The sequence below is a fragment of the Drosophila bipectinata genome, chromosome XL (genome assembly GCF_030179905.1).
Source record: "Drosophila bipectinata strain 14024-0381.07 chromosome XL, DbipHiC1v2, whole genome shotgun sequence".
In the NCBI taxonomy this organism is placed as follows: Eukaryota; Metazoa; Arthropoda; class Insecta; order Diptera; family Drosophilidae; genus Drosophila; species Drosophila bipectinata.
In genome coordinates this window covers 7,259,532-7,277,234 of record NC_091734.1, presented here as the reverse complement: position 1 = coordinate 7,277,234, position 17,703 = coordinate 7,259,532, and the positions used below count along the sequence as shown (strand labels likewise).

Here is a 17,703-nt window from a genome sequence, read left to right as displayed (position 1 = left end):
TTAGCTTTGATATGGGTCGTAATGTGCGATCCGAGGATTTTCAGGATATAAAAATTCTAGGACATGAAAAAAATTATTTTTTCACAGCTTCCTGAGATCACAACTAAGCTAATAGAAGTCACATCTTAGAATGGTATACCTTCCCGATTTCAGCACTTCGAGTACTCGCATTCTGCATCAAAAACTGGCAAACTAAAATTTGATCGATTTTTTCAAAATTTTCCTAGGGATACCATCATAAAAATTCATCGAAAATCTTAAAACAAATTGTTCCTCATATTTTAATGCAGATTGATGGTCATTTTTTCTAGAATTACAGTGGTATATCCCTTTCAAGGATAGCTTTAAAATTCACTAAGATATGGGCTTTAACATAGGTCATAATTCCCGATTCGAGGATTTCCAGGACTTGAAATATCTGACCACGAAAAAAGTGATATTTTTATAGCTTCTCAAGATCATAACTCGGCTAATGGATGTCGCATGGAATGGTATACCTTTCCAGGAATGATATACCTTTCCGATTTCAGGATTTCGAGTACTTGCTTTCTGCATCAAAAACTTGCAAACTAAAATTTTTTCGATTTTTTCAAAATTTTCCAAGGGGTACCATCATAAAAATTCATCGAAAATCGGAAACATTTTTTACTCTCAGATTTTGATGCAGATTAATGAAGATTTTTTAAACAATTACAACGGTGTATGCCTTTTAAGGATAGCTTTAAAATTGAAGATATGGACTTCTACGGGGTTCGAAATCCCGGATCGAACGTCACAATTTTTGAAACATAAATTTTATTCAAGATACGGTCTTTTCTTGGGCAACAGTTAATTTAAAAGTGTTCAACACAGAAAATGGATTTAATGTCTTTCAGAAATGCTCTTCCTCCTGCATCATTTCATGCTCTTCATTACTTATTTTTTGAATTTCAGTCGTGAATGAAAAGGATTTCAAAAGGTCCTACCTAAGAAGATGCATTGGGTTCTTCAGTGTCCGAATCGTGAGCATCTTGGCTCCTTAACATTGTTACCAGGACATCGCTAGTGAATTGCAGCCTGTGGATATTAGATAGCTTCGATTTGTACTTGTCCATCTTTTCTTCTTCATCATCCTCCTCATCTTCATCTTTGTTTTCCAGCAGATCTTTCCACGCCAGCAGCTCTTCGCGCAGACTGTTCTCCAACTCGAGAGCGACATTGTCGGGCTCACTGATATATTCGTTAATATCCATTAGAGTGACATTACAGTTCAGCAAAAGAAGATCGCGCTTCAGGTGATGGACCAACAGCTGGAGGCGAGTTTCCGTTGGGGCATAGATGTGCCAGTAGTGGCCGGGGTCGTCGCGTAGGATGAGGATGCCAAACCATTGCGAATGCGGTTTGCGGTTGTAGAAGATGCGCTGGACGGGAGTTGAAATTTGGGGACGTGAAGTAGAAAGAATTGAGGCATCCAAAATATCCGAATCTGCCGAGTCTAAGGAGTTTATAGATATATTAGTTTTATTTTTAGAAAAATACAGCAGTTACACTCACTCATTTCCTGATCCTCTTTTTTATCCTGTACCTCAAATAACTCAAAATGCATTTTAGAAATCAGTTGCTCCTCGAAGCTCCCACAATCGTGGGCCTCCTTGAATTTTAGCTTAAGGACGCATTGCGCCTCTTGTGTCATAATCACAGTTAGGAAATCCTGATGCAGGCTTTTGGGTAGAAACGTTGGAGTCAAAGTTTCCAGCTTCGCAAGTAGTTGGGGTACATCTACGGTAATGAGGTTCAATTGGCGGGACTCAGAGTCTTTGGCATCCTTGGAGCTCTTGATGTCATAAATCGCCATTAACTGCAACTTCTCCGCATCGATAAGATCACTTAGGGATAGGCGTACTAACATTACGGCAGAGCGTTCCGGGGGCAGCTGGCCATCCTTGGAAACGGCCCGCCACTTGAATCTTCTGCTTTGCTGCTCCTGGCAGGCCCAGAACTGCGCGATCTTGTCAAAATCTTCTGGTGGCTGTCCATCTGGCTGCACGGGAAGCTCAAACAGGCGGTGATGCATCCTAAAGCTCTTTGGTGGCTCAATCCTGACCAGCGGCTTCAGATCATAGACAATGTTAAGCCTATTGATGCCAGTTAGATTGATAAGCAGAGTGCCACAGATCAAGAAGTCTCCGCATACCCTCATCCACACCTCGCCAAACCGATGAACCACCTGCTTCTCCTCCAGGAGCAAAGAACGCTGGGCGGGCGACCCAAATAGCTGCTGATCCTGCCAGAGGGCAAAGTCCTTCTGTGTCTGCTGTCGCGCGGCAGACAGCTCTGCTTCTAGGGTATTTATTTGTTCAAGCAACTCTTTAAAGCTCTCTGTGGCTTCTGGCGGCCCACCAGCGGAGGTGCTGGGTTCATCATTCTGGGTATCGGTCTGGAAGTCCGTTCGCATCTTCTTTCCATTTTCGAACTGCAGTTCCACAATAGCCTGATATGGGATGGGACCGATAACCATCTTGAAGGATGACACTGCTTCGTGCTCGGCGACCAGTTCGAAGTTTGCTCCGTTTTCCTTGGGTCTATAAAGCACCAAGAGCAGCTTCCAGCAGTGGACAAAGACATATACTTTTTCTTGCATCCAGATGTACTTTCCGAACGCGATCTGCAACTCTTCGGGCACGTACAGCATTGTACAGTCGAGCTCCTTAGAGGAACCGGCTTCATTGGATGTCGCTTCCTTTCGCAGGAAGCTGCTAGTTGGCCCCTGATAGTCCTTGAGCTCTGTACTTAGATTTTTCAGACGGGAATCTTGCAAGTTAATGAAGTGAACAAGTTCCTTGCGCCGGTACTCGTACACCTTCATATCTTTGGACAGCACCAAGGTGGAGTTGGACATTTCCTCGTCCCCAGGAAGCCTCAAGTGCAGATTCGCGTAGAAGGCGAGCCTCGCGGGCTGCAGTAGCAGTGTCGGTACATTTTCTTTCACGAATGGCAGCATTTTGGGATTTGTAAACTGACATGTGTATCACATCTAGATTCTATGAAAAGTAAAGTAAAATTTAAACTTGCTTGTGCTTTCCCGGCTGCTAAGTCGAGTGACTTCTGATAACTAACTATGTTGAATGTTGTAGGAGCTATGTGGGTCTCGTATGGAATGATTTGTTTACTCAAGTTTTAGAAAAACATTGTATTGTTGACATTTTTTAAGCTTGTCCTGTCCTACTATTTCTATTCGGTCGGTAAAGAGCGCGCTTTTCTATTCGATAGTAAACTGCAATCGATAGTCATGTAAACTCTCTTATCACTGATATCGATAGTTTCACTTTGCACGTGTTGAGCGCATAAACAAATTGAATTTGAGGACAGCTATGCCGCCGGACATCGAGATTATTGTTGGCACCTATGAGGAGTTTCTGCTGGGCTACCAGCTGGTGGCGCCGGAGGACGCCTCCCAGGACGAAAGCCAGTTAAAACAAACTTTTGCAGACAAGTCACACGCCGGCTCCATCAAATCTGTGGCAGTTCAGGGCCCCTGGGTGGCCAGTGGTGGTAGCGATGACCGCATCTTCATCTACGATATGCGGACACGAAAGCAGGCCCAAATCTTGTTGTCGCATGCTGGCACAGTGAACACCCTGGTCTTCTCCCCGGACCTGACGCACTTGCTCTCGGGCAGCGCCGATGGACACATGATTGCCACGCGCGTGGGCAGCTGGACCACAGAGGGAGACTGGCGCAAGGCGCACGCGGGTCAGTCGGTTAGTCACATCAGCTGCCACCCGAGCAGCAAGTTGGCCCTTTCCTTGGGTGGAGATCTGGTACTTAACACTTGGAACCTGGTCAAGGGACGGGTGGCCTACAAGACCAATCTGAAGAGCAAGCGTACGCTGGGTAGCAGTCCGGAGTGCCTTTCGTGGTCAACGAGCGGAGACCATTTCACCTTGAGCGGACCTTTGCTCCTAGAGGTTTGGGACATTAAAACCGCCAACGTAGTCAGGCGCGCCAAGACGCCTTCGAAGCCGATCTGCGTCGGCTGGCTGAACAAAGACGACTGCCTAGTGGGTTTGGAAAACGGGAGCATTGCCTGGATTTCTATAAAAGATGAAACAGAAGCGGCGGTGAGCAGCTGGACTCTTTTTGATTTAAAAGTGTACTTAATCTTATTTCGTTGCAGCCAAAGGTAATTCCTGCCCATGCAGCTCGTGTTAAGGACTTGGCCTATTTAAATGGATATGTAGCCACCGTTTCCAGGTAGGTTGACGCGTCGATTTATAGTAGCAGCATTTAAAGATTGTTTAACTTCCAGCTCTGGTGAGCTCAAGGTCTGGAAAGTCAACGTAGAGAGGCGCGAGCTTGAGGAGATTGCCAGCACAAACATTGACTGTCGCCCCACCAGCTTGGGACTGCTGGATCTCAGCCAGTTTGGAAACGCGCGTCCTCAGGAGCAGCGCATCAAGATAGAGGCCAAATCCAAGGGAAAGGCTGAGAGCAGCGATGCCGCCAAGCCAGCAGCACCCCGAGGATTCGTTACCATAGAATATGAACAGGACGAGAAGCAGGAAACAAAAGTAGAAGCCACTCCCAAGAGTACAAATAAACAGAAACAAAAGAAGCAAAAGCAGCCAGCACCACAGGAATCCTCTGAGGAAACTGACTCGGAGGAGGAAGACGACAGCGATGATTTCTTCGAAGATAGTGATGGCTCCAGCGCCGACGAGAGCAGAAAGAGAAGGCCACAGAAAAGGAAGCAGCCAAACGCGTCCTTCTCCTCCAAGCGGAAGCAGACCAAAAAGAAATAATTAAAACTTAATACTTTAATAAAATTTAAACAATATAATGAATATATTTCACTAATGACCCTGCTTCTCAGGCATGATAAGGGCATCCTCCAAGAAGTTTCGGAGCTGGATACTGAAAAAGAATTGGTTCCAGGTACTAGGCGCAAGGTTCTACGTACTTTTTAGTAGTCATAGTCTAAAACACTCGAAATCTTTATTAGATAATCATTAGTTAATAACATTAACAATTTATATGTACTTGTATACATTAGCAGAGCCAGCTGGCAGCTCCCAAGTGAAAGTTAGTTTCTTATATTCTGTTGTCTATTCTATGGGGGACGGGATCGGGCTTGGGGGATGGATGGAGTCAGTGGTGAGTGCGATAGCTTGGGGAGGGGACCATTAGTTGGCCAGGAAGTAGTGCAGCAGGCTTAGGTAAATACGCTCAACAATTGGCCAAAGGTGCTCGGCCAGGAACTGGAGGAGATGTCTGAGCGGCGGACAGAGCGTGCATATATAGTCCGTTATTCCGTCCAGCACGCGTATAGCCAAGGGTCAGTTGTTTTGGTTGCGCTCCAATTGAATGCATATATTGCTGCCACTGCAGCCTGCGGCACTGTCGTCTTCATCCCTCCCGTCCGCACCCATTGGATAGCAGCCGTCGGCGCGTTTGGGACACGAGTACGTCCAAGCCATGGGTTCGCGGAACTTGTCCAAGTGAGCAGCATTGAGGAAGGCGTAGAGGCGGGGATGATCGATGTAGGATGAGCAGGCGTAGCACCAAACGGACAAGTCGCGGAGGCTCATTACCAGTGGATGCTCGCTCTCGAAGCAGTGCAACTGCATGTGCTCGTTCACATAGCGACCGCAGGCCACCGTCCGACAGCTGAGACACATCCAGTTCTCCACGCACGACTCGCACTCGCTGCACGCCGCTCTTGTGTTTATTGCTGTGGAAGAGCCGAGAAAATTGAATTAAATTCTTATTGAAACATGTAGGATAGAACATTATTTAAGCAATAAAATATCCAAAAACGCAACTAAATATTTTGCAAACAAGCCAAGCAACTGAACTCCAATGCCACAAAACAAAAAGGAACTTAAAACACATCCAGCAACCTGAACGTTTCAAAAAGCATAGGTAGATTGGAAGGAGGAGCTGAAGAGCCAATACTGGACATGGAATGGAGCTTACATTTCGGAACCTCCTCGGGACGCAGGAGGCTCAAGTGGGGGCACGTCTTCAGCGGATACACAGCAAACATCTCGTTGTTCTCAAGGGCCTGCTCGTCGTTCACAATCCCCACCAGCGGATGCGAGGGAGATGGATGGATTATGTGCCGAAATGAGTGAGATAGATGCATGGACAAGTACGGGAACAGAGAGAGTCGAAAGATTAGGATGGGGATCGATTGAATGGTATGCTAGTGTCTCTCGTACCTCCTTATTCTCCTGCAGATACTCGGTGAGCGTTTTTACCTTGACTTTGGGCTTGCTGCCGCTGGGCCGCTCCTCGCCGCAGTCTGGTCGATCGCCGCCAGAACCGCCCGGGGCGGCCTCTGGGATTTGATCACTTGAGATATTCAACTGCCGCAGGGAAGCAGTAAGAAAATCCTCGTTGTTATTCTCGCCCACCAGCGGATCGAAATCAGTCGGCAGCCGGCGGCCGGCGAACTCCAGCGACTGCCAGTGCGTGCGCTGGACCTCCAGGCAGGACTGTAGCGTTTCGATGCAGCTCTGATAGGCCACCGTGGCTGGCTTCTGTAGCGATGTGGCTCCCAGCTGCGGAGTTGGCACTGGGTCGCCCAGCAGCGTCTTGGTGCACATAGTCATCGCGTACGAAATGGAGTTCACGTTGTAGCCCCCTTCCAGGCACACGATGATCTTTCCGCCGGCCAGAGCTGAGAGCCAGTGGGTGAGCATGCCGTAGCCCTCGGGAGTTACCTTGCAGCCGCCCAAGGGGTCGCCAATGGCTGCGTCGAATCCAGCGGAGACCAAGACCAGTTGTGGATTGAACTCGTAAGCAATGGGCATTATCACTTGCTGGAAGGCAAGTGCGTACTCCAAATCCCCCATGCCCTTCTGCAATTAGTGATAAATCGTGAGAGAAAGGAAGGGAGAGGTTTCCCAATAATGCTTACTTTGTTCCAGGGAATGTTAACGTTGAAACCTCTACCGGCGCCCTTGCCCACAACATCGAAGTTTCCGTCCGGGCCCTTCGGGAAGAAGGCGCCGTGTTCGTAGCGATGCACACTCACATACAGCACCTTGGGGTTGGACTCGAAAATGTGCTGTGTCCCGTTCCCGTGGTGCACATCCCAATCGACGATGAGGACACGCTGTAGTCCATAGTCCCTGATAGCATACTGTGCGGCAATAGCCACGTTGTTGAAGATACAGAATCCATGCGGCTGATCCGGTTCGGCGTGGTGACCCGGCGGTCGTACGTTGCAGATGCCACTTCGGGACTCGCCGCGCAGCACACTGTCTACCGCCTGCAGCACTGATCCGGCGGCAAGGGTAGCGCAGTCAAAGGTGCGTGGATGCAGATAAACCGAGTTATATGTGGCTCCCAGCTGGTTCAGCTCCTCTGGATCGCGTCCCAAGAGACGACGCACCGAGTTCACATGGGATCGCGTGTGGGCGAGACAAATTTCATCTGTAGTGGCCGCCCGGGCTGAGAGCTGCTTCATCCGATCCAGCAAGGCGTAGTCCTTGTGCATCTGGTGGATGCTCTCGATGCGAAAGGGTTGTTCCGGGTGCCCGCCATCGTGAAGATTGCAGTGCTGCAGCATCTGGGTATCGTAGGCGTAGCAAACCCGAACTGGCGGCACCGACAGCTTGGTTTCTGTGCGGAGCACTTGCAAACGGGCAGAGTTGGTGGCAATTTTTTCGGCCGGCAGTGGGATAGCTGTGTCCCGTGTGGGGTAGCGGTCGACCGGCGGCGGACCTCCGATCCAAATGCGCCTAACTAGATGCAGATCTTTGGGATGCACTGCGTCGTTTGCCTTAAGCTCGTCAATTTCGTAGGTTTTCTGCATCTGAAGACACCGCCAGTGCTGTCGATGGGCACAAATGCAATTGAGAAGGGCATCGGCCAGTTCCTGGCGTGGCAGGGCCAGCTCCTCGACCAGCGGCGGGCAGGGATCGCCGAGAAGCGACCGCAGGGTGAGAGCAGCACCCTCAGCCAGCGAGTCCAAGCAGTAGCCGCCTTCCAGAATCACAGCCACTTTAGAGTCGGCCAGACGCAGGAGCGGATTCAATAAATGCGGATAGCAGGCTGGTGTCACTTCCATTTCACCCTCCGGGCAACCCAGCGCAGCGTCGTAGCCAGCGGATACTATGATCAGCTCCGGCTGGAATTCCAGCGCCACCGGCAGCAGCAATTGCTGAAAGATGGCCAGGTAGTCGCCGTTCGTCATTCCTGTCCTGTTCAAGGGCACATTGAAGGTGTAGCCTGTGCCGGGGCCCGAGCCAATGGCGTGGTAATCCGACTCGTCAAGATGCGGCCAGAAGCTGCCATACTCAAAGCGGTGGATAGAGAAATACAATACCCTAGAAAGTAGGTAGATATTTAACTCGAAATCTGGGCTTCATTCAAGGCGGTCACCTACCTCGGATCATTGTAGAAGAACCGCTGCGTTCCCTGGCCGTGGTGGACATCATAATCGATGATCAGGATGCGCTGTAACTTGTGAATGTCCAGGGCATGCTGGGCTGCCAAGGCTACGTTGTTAAAGAAGCAGTAGCCATTGAATTCGGCCTTCATGGCATGGTGGCCGGGTGGTCGGATGATGGCCATGCCATTCTGGGCGCTTCCAGTAATCAGCTGGTCCACCAGCTCTATGGTGGACCCACTGGCCAGCAAAGATAGCTCAAAAGTGGACTGCAGGGGAGAAGAGAAGACGGAGGTTATCAATGTTATGAACGTAATCTCGTCAGAGCTCCCAGCGAGCAGTAAATCGTATGATAGACTATAATATATACCCATCACAAGGCATGTGAGACGATTTACAGTGAGAGTCGATCATGCATGGTGATTTACATTGAAAGGGTTTCCAGATGGAAGCCACGAAGACTGGGAATCATAAATAAATAGGTGGCTATAGGTTGGATTACTAAAGAGCCTCAAATTTGCATCAGATTTAAATACAATGAAGATATGATTCCAATAAAGCAACCATAAATATTCATAAACAGATGGAACGGACTGTACTGCCTGGTACCCATTTGCAGCTAATCTAATCTGTTTCAATTTGCAGCTCTCAGCCTAATCTTCTCGGGCACTCAAGCGCAGTAAACGCAATCTATCTGGGCTAATTGGGATTGGTCCTATGGATTGCCTCTCACCGGATGTATGTAGATGGAATCGTAGCGGGAGCTTAGCTCCTCCATGCGATCGTCGTCGCGGATTCCGGAGGTCGCCTTCAGCCGCTCGAAGTGCTCCTCGGTGTGCAGGCGCAGGATCTCTGCCTTGGTGGCTATGCGGGACGGCAGCTCCAGACAGCGTTCCGCCAGGTTCAATTCCCGGCATCTTAAAGGGAAAATAAGTAGTAACATACATTTTAAGGACATGCTGGCATGGACCTTACCGCTCTAGGACGCGTGTAAAGCGTTCAGGACATTCGTAGTGTTCCTTGTCCCACAGGCAGCAGTGCTGGCTCATGGTCTCATCGTAGATAAGGGCCGTGGGTTTCCGGACCAGACCCTTGGCATTAACTGCCTGCGGATGAGGCGGGAGATCAATCGGATTAGACTTGTCCTAGTACTGGGCACAAAGAGGTACTTACATTCTGAAATATATCGGTGACGCACTCCTGGTTGGACATGGCGTTGTTCTGGCTTTTCATCAAATTGCGCGCGCGACGTTTTGCCTCCAAGAGGGCTGCACTCGGTTTGCTCGATTTCCGCGAATCGCCGCTACCGCCGCCGCCGCCGGCTGCGCTGCCGATTACTCCCGCTGCGGTTGCGACCGACGTCGTTCCGCCACCTGTAGAAGATTTTGTTTTGTTGACCATGGCGCGGGTCTGGATCTTCGCTTGCTGGGCGCCGCGTCGCGTGACGATGGGCGGGCTCTGTATATGTACGTATGTATATTATGTATATGGAAAATATATATTTCGGATTTCAAATGCAGTGGAGTGGATTGGTGAGAGGCTTCTGGACGATAGCCTTTGTTTGAAATAGTACTAGTTACAACCTGAATTTATTTAAAACTGACTGACAGCCACAAATAGACTTGAAGTATGGAACTCATGGCACTTTTCGATCGGAGATTACAGGCTGGTTGACATACTTTTAGTCCCCAGAGAGACCAAGATTTGATTACGCCATGACCGGCAGTGCAATTGGGTCACCCAAACAAAGTACTACGAAATAGTCTCTGTACTTCACCTTATTGTTACCATAAAGATGGAACTTCGTCTTACTTCTTAGAGCACCAACAGTGCTTGCCTTCAGGTATTGCTTGGATGTGTCTCTTGAGAATCTCCAAACCTTAATCCCCCATAGGCGAAGCCATCTGCTGGCCACAAAGCTTGGACGGAAACTGGCAACGGCATCAGTGGAACATGGGCAGCGAGACCATGGATGCAGGCTTGTATACATGAATGTGCATGGGTGTGTGCGTGGGAGCTGTGGCCCAGCCGCATTTGGTCAGAGCCACTTCGCTCCACTCCAAAGCCGAAAAGGCGGCAACTTACCATGTTGTTATTGCTGTCGAGTCGAGCCGATAAACTGGAAGCTGGTTCTGCTGTTAAGACCAAAGCTGGAGGATTAGACGGCGACGACGCGGGGTCTGATTCACAGCTGGGTGGGCGTCAGGCGTCAGGCGTCGGGCGTGCGGTGTTGGGTGTCGTGTGTCCGTGCGGTAATACTTTCTAGGCCTATAACCACCGCTCCTGGTAGTTATCGATTTGAATAACACACTTTTCTCTTATAATTAGCTGGCTATAAATTATGCCCGATTTGTTGCCTTCTCCCTTGCACAGCCAATACTCATCTAGCTCCCCTCGTGTGCGCGTGTGTGTGTGGTTGTGTTTCTGCTTCAGTTGCTCAGCTTTTGGATGTTTTGTTGCTGCAATGCAAAACACATCGAGCCTACACTGAGTAACAAATAATACAATATGCGTAACCGGAGGGGTATGACTCCTTCCAATATTTTCTTCTCCGATTTCGCTTTTCTTCTGGACCCACTCCCGTTTCACGGTTTACAGTTGCATTCGTTGCAGCGGAGATTGCAGCCAAGAAGATGCAGCCAGCAGCAGTAGAAGCCACGGGAAAAGCAAGAGATATAGAGCCTCGGCCAGAACCTGAACCAGAAATCGCACACACACACGGCGCACTCTCTCACCGCGGGGGCAGGGAAATGGGGCCAATGAGAGGTGGAGCAAGAACCAATGATGCGCGGGCGGAGCGGTGGGAAGGCGGCAAAACGAATGTTTGTGTGTGTTCTTCTTCTTGCCGTTTACATGGAAACAGCTGCTTCGCCGATAGGTATTACTTGTTGAATAATCGTACACTCGATATATCCTGGAATAAGAAAAAATGTAATTTAGAAAATTCTGATTCGTAAAAATCTTCCATTTTCCCCTAGAATTCGTAAAACATGTCTTAAATACACGAAGAATCTACTCTAATTGTGATGGATAAATAATAATAATATTAAAAAATATATTACAAATATTAAAAACGAATTAAAATTTTGGTGAAAATTTTTAAAAACTATACAAAACAATTAAAAATTCTTAAACGCAGATTTCGGGGCTAAAAATTTTGAATTTAGTAACGGTAGCGCCCAAATAGATATTATCGATATATATATATGGGTCGATATACCATCCCACATGCATCCCTGAAATAATGGATGCCGGATTTTCGACCGAAAACCAAGGAATTTCCAGCTAAATCTGTATTGTGTGGTTTTGGGTTATTTACTAACTGAAACAAGCCCACTGTGCAGCCTTTGACGTCGCTCTTAATTCGAGCCAGAATACAGAAAATCCCATAAGAGCACAATGTCTAAGGGTTCCGGGTAAGTTTGGACTTTTCCGGCTTTTTGGGGTTACCATTAACCACTATTCTTTTTTACAGGCGCGACCGTGACAGGGAGAGGGATAGGGACCGCGACAGGGATAGGGACCGAGACCGGGATCGGGATCGGGACAGGGACCGAGATCGGGAAAGGGATAGAGATAGGGACCGAGACCGGGACCGCGACCGCGACCGTGACCGTGAAAGCCATCACGACAGTCGGAGCCGCGACCATGATGTGTCCAAGTCCAGGAATGGAGGCGGTGGTGGAGCCAGCGGCGGTGGAAGCTTTCGTGGCGGTCGAGATGATAGAAAACGGACGAAGGATTTGCCCAGCGACCGCGGCAGGCGGGATGAGAAACGCAGGAAGCGTTCAAGATCTAAAGACTATGAAAAGGATAAGTAGGTGATAAGTTGCAGCCTTCTTGAAATGATATTTATATCCCTATTTTTCCAGACGGCTAGATAAGGAGCGGGAACGCGATAGGGATCGCGAAAGACAGCGGGAAAAGGACCGTGAGCGAGAAAAGGAACGCGAGCGAGAGAAGGATCGGGAGCGGGATCGTCAGCGGGACCGAGACGCGGACAGTCGTCGTCCCGCTGCCTCTGCTCCGGTAGTGATACCCGTGCCTTCGAGTTCCTCAGACGAGGAGGTCGAGGAGATCGACAAAGAGGAACAACAGCGCCGTCTGGAACAGGAGATGATTAAAAGACGCGAGCGTATCGAACGCTGGCGAGCAGAACGCAAGAAGGACACTAAGCCGGCGACGGTGGTGCCCACCGCTGTTAAATCTGCCAAAAAGTGGAGCCTTGAAGACGAATCCGAAGAGGATGACAGCAATCATGCCCCATCACTGGACAGTACCAAAAAGGACACGGAACCGGACTCCCCGCCTTCCAAGTTCCACAGCATTCGAAAGCGTCACGATGACGACGTCGTAGAGCCAAAGTTCTCGCCGGTGAAGCGGCCCAAGTTTGGCGCCAAGCTGGGTATGGGGCTGGCCAAGACCGAGGCTGAAATTAAGAAGGAAGCGGAAGAGCAGAAGGTAGTCAAGTCCGAGGAGAAACCCATTGAGTCCGTTCCAAAAGCTGAAGTCAAGGAGGAAGTGAAAATGGAGGTCAATGAGGAAGTGGCGATCAAAACGGAGTCGGAGCCAGAGCCGAAACCCGAACGTGAGCCCTCCCCCGAAGATGACATAGATCCGTTAGATGCTTATATGCAGGAGGTTAATAACGAGATGCGAAGAGTTAATAACTTTGTGAGTCCAAGCTCAAAAGCCCAGGGTGTGGTGATTCTCACCGGCGTGGCCAAAAAGAAGACTGCGTCCGTGAAAAAGGGCGAACTGATTGAACAGAACATGGACAGCTTAGAGTATTCCAGCGAGGATGAGTTGGAGGACATCCGGGACACGGCCAACAACCTGGCGATGAAGCACCGCAAAGAGCTGGCCAAGATTGATCATTCCTCAGTGAGCTATGCCCCTTTTCGTAAGAACTTCTACGTTGAGGTTCCGGAACTGAGTCGCATGACGGCCGCCGAAGTGGAGAAGTACCGTAGCGAACTGGAGGGCGTCCAAGTGAAAGGAAAGGGCTGTCCCAAACCCATCAAGGTGAGTCCTTGGACCAGTTTGTTTTAAAACCTAACCAAACATAATGATGTGTCTTCCAGACGTGGGCGCAATGCGGCGTCAGCAAAAAGGAAATGGACGTGCTGCGCCGGCTGGGCTTCGAGAAGCCGACGCCGATCCAGTGCCAGGCTATTCCGGCCATCATGTCCGGACGGGATCTGATAGGTATTGCTAAAACCGGCAGTGGCAAGACGTTGGCATTCATTCTACCAATGTTTAGGCACATCCTGGACCAGCCGAGCCTGGAGGATGGCGACGGTGCCATCGCAATCATAATGGCGCCCACTCGCGAGCTGTGCATGCAGATTGGAAAGGACATCCGCAAGTTTAGCAAGTCGCTGGGTCTGCGTCCTGTCTGTGTCTACGGCGGCACCGGCATATCCGAGCAGATAGCCGAACTAAAACGCGGCTCCGAGATCATTGTGTGTACGCCCGGTCGCATGATCGACATGCTGGCCGCCAACTCCGGTAGGGTCACGAACCTGCGGCGGGTCACGTACGTAGTCTTGGACGAGGCGGATCGCATGTTTGATATGGGTTTCGAGCCACAGGTGATGCGCATCATTGACAACGTCCGACCGGACCGGCAGACCGTAATGTTCAGTGCCACGTTTCCGCGCCAAATGGAGGCTCTGGCGCGCCGCATCCTAAAGAAACCCATCGAGGTGATTGTGGGCGGTCGATCTGTGGTCTGCAAGGATGTCGAGCAGCATGTGGTCATTCTCAACGACGACGCTAAATTCTTCAAACTATTGGAGCTGTTGGGCATTTACCAGGAGGCTGGCAGCATCATTGTGTTTGTGGACAAGCAGGAGAACGCCGATATTCTGCTGCGTGACCTCATGAAGGCCTCGTATCCTTGCATGTCGCTTCACGGCGGCATTGACCAGTTCGATCGTGACTCCACCATTATAGACTTTAAGTCGGGGAAGGTGAGGCTGCTGATTGCCACCTCGGTAGCTGCTCGGGGGTTAGACGTCAAGGATCTCATTCTGGTGGTCAACTACGATGTTCCGAACCATTACGAGGATTACGTGCACAGGTGAGTTTGTCTTCCTACCACTGGGAGGTGACTGTCCTTACTTTTCCACTCTTTCCGGCAGATGTGGACGAACAGGAAGGGCGGGCAAAAAAGGTCGAGCCTACACGTTTATTACTCCCGATCAGTCCCGCTACGCCGGCGACATCATCCGGGCCCTGGACCTTTCCGGCACGCCGATACCCGCCGAACTACAGACCCTGTGGACGGAGTACAAGACTGCCCAAGAGGCAGAGGGCAAGACAGTGCACACCGGCGGCGGCTTCAGCGGCAAGGGCTTCAAGTTCGACGAGCAGGAGTTCAATGCCGTCAAGGAGAGCAAGAAGCTGCAAAAGGCCGCCCTGGGACTGGCAGACTCCGATGACGAGGAGGACATTGAGCAGGACATTGACCAGCAGATCGAACAGATATTTGCGGCCAAGCGGACAGTGAAGGATACATCGGCCACGGCCACGGCGACCGCTGCGGCGGCGGCGGCTGCTGCGGCAGCTGCAGCAGCGGCGGCATCCGGAGGTAATCCTGCCCTGGCCTCGGCGGCGGCTCAAGCGGCGGCTGTGGCCGCTGCTGCCAATCTGGCCATCGTGGCTGCCAATGCCTCAGCTGCATCGGCTGGTGAGTTAAAATCATTTCAAATAATAATTATAATTTTAAATCATAATCTTCTTTAGCGGCAGGAGCTCTCAGTTCAGACAAGCTGGAGTTGGCCAAGCGACTTGCCTCCAAAATCAACAGCACTATGAATCTGGACACAAAGGTCAATGCTGTTACCGTGGAGCCTATGCTGAAACCACAGCACGTGCCAGGCGGTGTTCCTCCGCTCCTGACCGCACGAACGGTGGCCGAGCAAATGGCCGCCAAGCTGAACAACAAGCTCAACTACCAGCCGAAGGAGGACGAGGACGGCCTGGTCAGCATCGCGGGCGTCAACAGCAATTCGTTCACCAAATACGAGGAGGAGCTGGAGATCAACGATTTCCCGCAGCAGGCGCGCTGGAAGGTGACCTCCAAGGAGGCTCTCGCCCAGATCTCCGAGTACTCGGAGGCGGGCCTCACGGTGAGAGGAACATACGTGCCCCAGGGCAAGAACCCACCGGAAGGCGAGAGGAAACTCTACCTGGCCATCGAGAGCTGCAGCGAGCTGGCGGTGCAAAAGGCCAAGCGCGAGATTACGCGGCTCATCAAGGAGGAGCTGCTGAAGCTAAGTTCCGCTCACCACGTCTTCAACAAAGGACGCTACAAGGTGGTCTAGACCCGTTCCTCGTGGAGATCAGACTTACTTTAAGATGGAAATCGGACGAAGAGAGAGTGTTGTAAACCCAATAAACCCAATGTTGGAGACGTGTGATGGGTTTTTATTCCAGGAGGTGGTGGTTACTGAAACGCTAGATGGGGTTTTGGTATTTTTGTCGCTTGTCTTGCTGCATTTTTATTGTTTACTTATATTTCTCCGCCAGCACTCGAGCGCTGCAATCAATTGATTTTCATGCTACAGTATTTCTTGTGTCTAGAAACTACTAAAATTAAATTTAAATGTAGTTATGAGCTTGGGCATGTCCTTTATCAATGTTAGTTGTATTATAATTTTTTATAATTATTATTATGCGCTTCTGGGTTCGTTCTTTGGGTTTAATTGTTTGGTTGTTCGAAAAAAATGTTCATGTGTGTTATCCGAAAGTTATCCACTAATTTGTCGGCCAAATGTCATTTCGTTTGATACAAAACTATGTGTGTATTATTATTATTATTATGTTTTAGCTTGCTCCGCCTTAGTTTTGTTTAAAATTATTATTGAATTTTGTTCGGCGCCTGTCTTGATTTTAGGTTTTTTTTTTTCGGTCTTCATTCTACGCATTCAAAATCACTCACACACGCTCTATATTTATGTATATATATATATATATATATATATATATATGTGTATATATATATCCTCATCAGTATCCTTTAACGTTAAGTTTCCTTTCTGTTATGTACAATTCTAGTTAAAACTATTAAATGTGCTAAATTATACAAAAAAAAAACACAAAAAAAATTGTATGTATAGTATATAATTTTTTTAAAATTCTTTATATATATATATATATACTATATATATTTATATGTAATCCATAGTTGTCATAGAGTTGGTTTTTATTTATTCGCTTTAGTTTTAGTTTAGTTTGGCAACATTTTAAATTCGTTGCAATATCTCCAGTTGCTGCTAACATTTTTTTTTATTTTTTTCGATTTTCTTGATTTATTTCTTTTTTTTTTTGCATTAGTTTACTTATAATTAGACAAAAAAAAATTAATTATGCATTTAGTGTGTGTTTGTGTTTGTGTGTGTCATTGTTTGAGAGAGTGTGTATGTGTGTGTGTCTGTGTTTAAGGAAGCATCTTGAGGGGAGGAGGTTGTGGGTCCGGGTTCCGACTTGGTTTCTTTGGCTAGGTCCTTTGAGAGTTCTACTGTAAGCGGCCAGAAAATCATTTCCCATTTATTTTTTATCTTTGGTTTTTTTTTTGCCTGTGCGGTATTTACAATCGATTCAAAGTTTGTCTATATATGTATATAGTATATATACAGGGGGGCTAATGCATATCTCTCATTGTCTGGGCTAGTGTATGTGTGTGAGTCTGGATGTGTGTGTGTGTGTGGGCTGAATTGCTGGTTGCTAGTTGCAACATGCAACATGCAACCCATGTTGCTGCTGCTGCTGCTGCTGCTGCTCCTTCCCTTAGATTTATAAGCTTAGATTCTTATTATCGGATCACTTGAAGCAATTTCTTGGCATTCTTTTGGTCTTTGTCTTTGTCGTTGTGTGATTGTAGTTGTAGTAGTAGTTGTAGAGTGTGTGTGTGTCTATCCTTGTGTATCCTTGTGTATCCTTGTTGTTGGGCAGTAGCAGATTGGGTTTCGTTCATTTGGTATTTGCTTTGCTTGGAGGGGAAGGAAGGCCCGTGTTCAATTGATTTATCATTTCAATTTGTTCATCGTTTTTGCTCATTTTTGTTCTGCAACAGACAGGATATAAAGTATACGGTTTAGGTTTAGTTTCAGGACTAACATATATGGCGAATGTGAATTCCCAGCTTACCTTTTCCTCTTATACAATTCAATAAATTATTGCATTTGATATGTTGGTCCATTGTTTCATTATTCGTTCCTAAAAAATTCTTGTATTTCTTGGTTTTCATCTTGATTTCTCATTTTTGTTTCGATTTATTATTACTTTTTTATACTCGAGAGTATCTCTTAAAATGGGTG

The 17,703-nt window shown here is 48.4% G+C and overlaps 4 protein-coding genes and 1 long non-coding RNA gene across 8 annotated transcripts; 2 read left to right on the top strand and 3 right to left on the bottom strand.

Moving 5' to 3' along the window:
* Positions 1–778: 778 nt before the first annotated feature.
* LOC108122700 (uncharacterized) lies at positions 779–3,207 on the bottom strand. Of its 2 annotated transcripts, XM_070276557.1 has the most exons (3): positions 3,097–3,207; positions 1,534–3,020; positions 779–1,474 (listed from the first exon to the last, which is right to left on the bottom strand). In XM_070276557.1, the coding sequence occupies exons 2-3, from the start codon at positions 2,978–2,980 to the stop codon at positions 966–968; spliced, it is 1,956 nt and encodes a 651-aa protein (XP_070132658.1). In that variant the 5' UTR covers positions 2,981–3,020; positions 3,097–3,207; the 3' UTR covers positions 779–965. The 2 variants fall into 2 exon arrangements, with proteins under 2 accessions (XP_070132658.1, XP_017092908.2); XM_017237419.3 differs by having other exon boundaries at positions 1,534–3,193.
* Positions 3,208–3,266: 59 nt separating this feature from the next.
* On the top strand, positions 3,267–4,819 carry LOC108122811 (p21-activated protein kinase-interacting protein 1-like). Its single transcript, XM_017237618.3, has 3 exons — positions 3,267–4,100; positions 4,157–4,233; positions 4,289–4,819. The coding sequence occupies exons 1-3, from the start codon at positions 3,351–3,353 to the stop codon at positions 4,779–4,781; spliced, it is 1,320 nt and encodes a 439-aa protein (XP_017093107.2). The 5' UTR covers positions 3,267–3,350; the 3' UTR covers positions 4,782–4,819.
* A 117-nt stretch (positions 4,820–4,936) lies between these two features.
* Positions 4,937–11,232, bottom strand: HDAC6 (histone deacetylase 6). Of its 2 annotated transcripts, XM_017237616.3 has the most exons (9): positions 10,463–11,231; positions 9,551–9,835; positions 9,353–9,483; positions 9,111–9,294; positions 8,375–8,646; positions 6,902–8,315; positions 6,201–6,842; positions 5,956–6,043; positions 4,937–5,710 (listed from the first exon to the last, which is right to left on the bottom strand). In XM_017237616.3, the coding sequence occupies exons 1-9, from the start codon at positions 10,463–10,465 to the stop codon at positions 5,316–5,318; spliced, it is 3,414 nt and encodes a 1,137-aa protein (XP_017093105.2). In that variant the 5' UTR covers positions 10,466–11,231; the 3' UTR covers positions 4,937–5,315. The 2 variants fall into 2 exon arrangements, with proteins under 2 accessions (XP_017093105.2, XP_017093106.2); XM_017237617.3 differs by lacking the exon at positions 5,956–6,043 and having other exon boundaries at positions 5,575–5,710; positions 6,240–6,842; positions 10,463–11,232.
* A 354-nt stretch (positions 11,233–11,586) lies between these two features.
* Prp5 (pre-mRNA processing factor 5) lies at positions 11,587–15,797 on the top strand. 2 transcript variants are annotated; one of them, XM_017237661.3, is made up of 6 exons: positions 11,587–11,793; positions 11,853–12,194; positions 12,250–13,402; positions 13,462–14,462; positions 14,524–15,071; positions 15,128–15,797. In XM_017237661.3, the coding sequence occupies exons 1-6, from the start codon at positions 11,777–11,779 to the stop codon at positions 15,706–15,708; spliced, it is 3,642 nt and encodes a 1,213-aa protein (XP_017093150.2). In that variant the 5' UTR covers positions 11,587–11,776; the 3' UTR covers positions 15,709–15,797. The 2 variants fall into 2 exon arrangements, with proteins under 2 accessions (XP_017093150.2, XP_017093151.1); XM_017237662.3 differs by lacking the exons at positions 11,587–11,793; positions 11,853–12,194 and having other exon boundaries at positions 13,262–13,402; positions 13,462–13,585; positions 13,641–14,462.
* A 54-nt stretch (positions 15,798–15,851) lies between these two features.
* LOC138925676 (uncharacterized) lies at positions 15,852–17,698 on the bottom strand. Its single transcript, XR_011441868.1, has 2 exons — positions 17,534–17,698; positions 15,852–17,450 (listed from the first exon to the last, which is right to left on the bottom strand). It is a non-coding gene; the product is annotated as an uncharacterized lncRNA (long non-coding RNA).
* Positions 17,699–17,703: the final 5 nt, after the last annotated feature.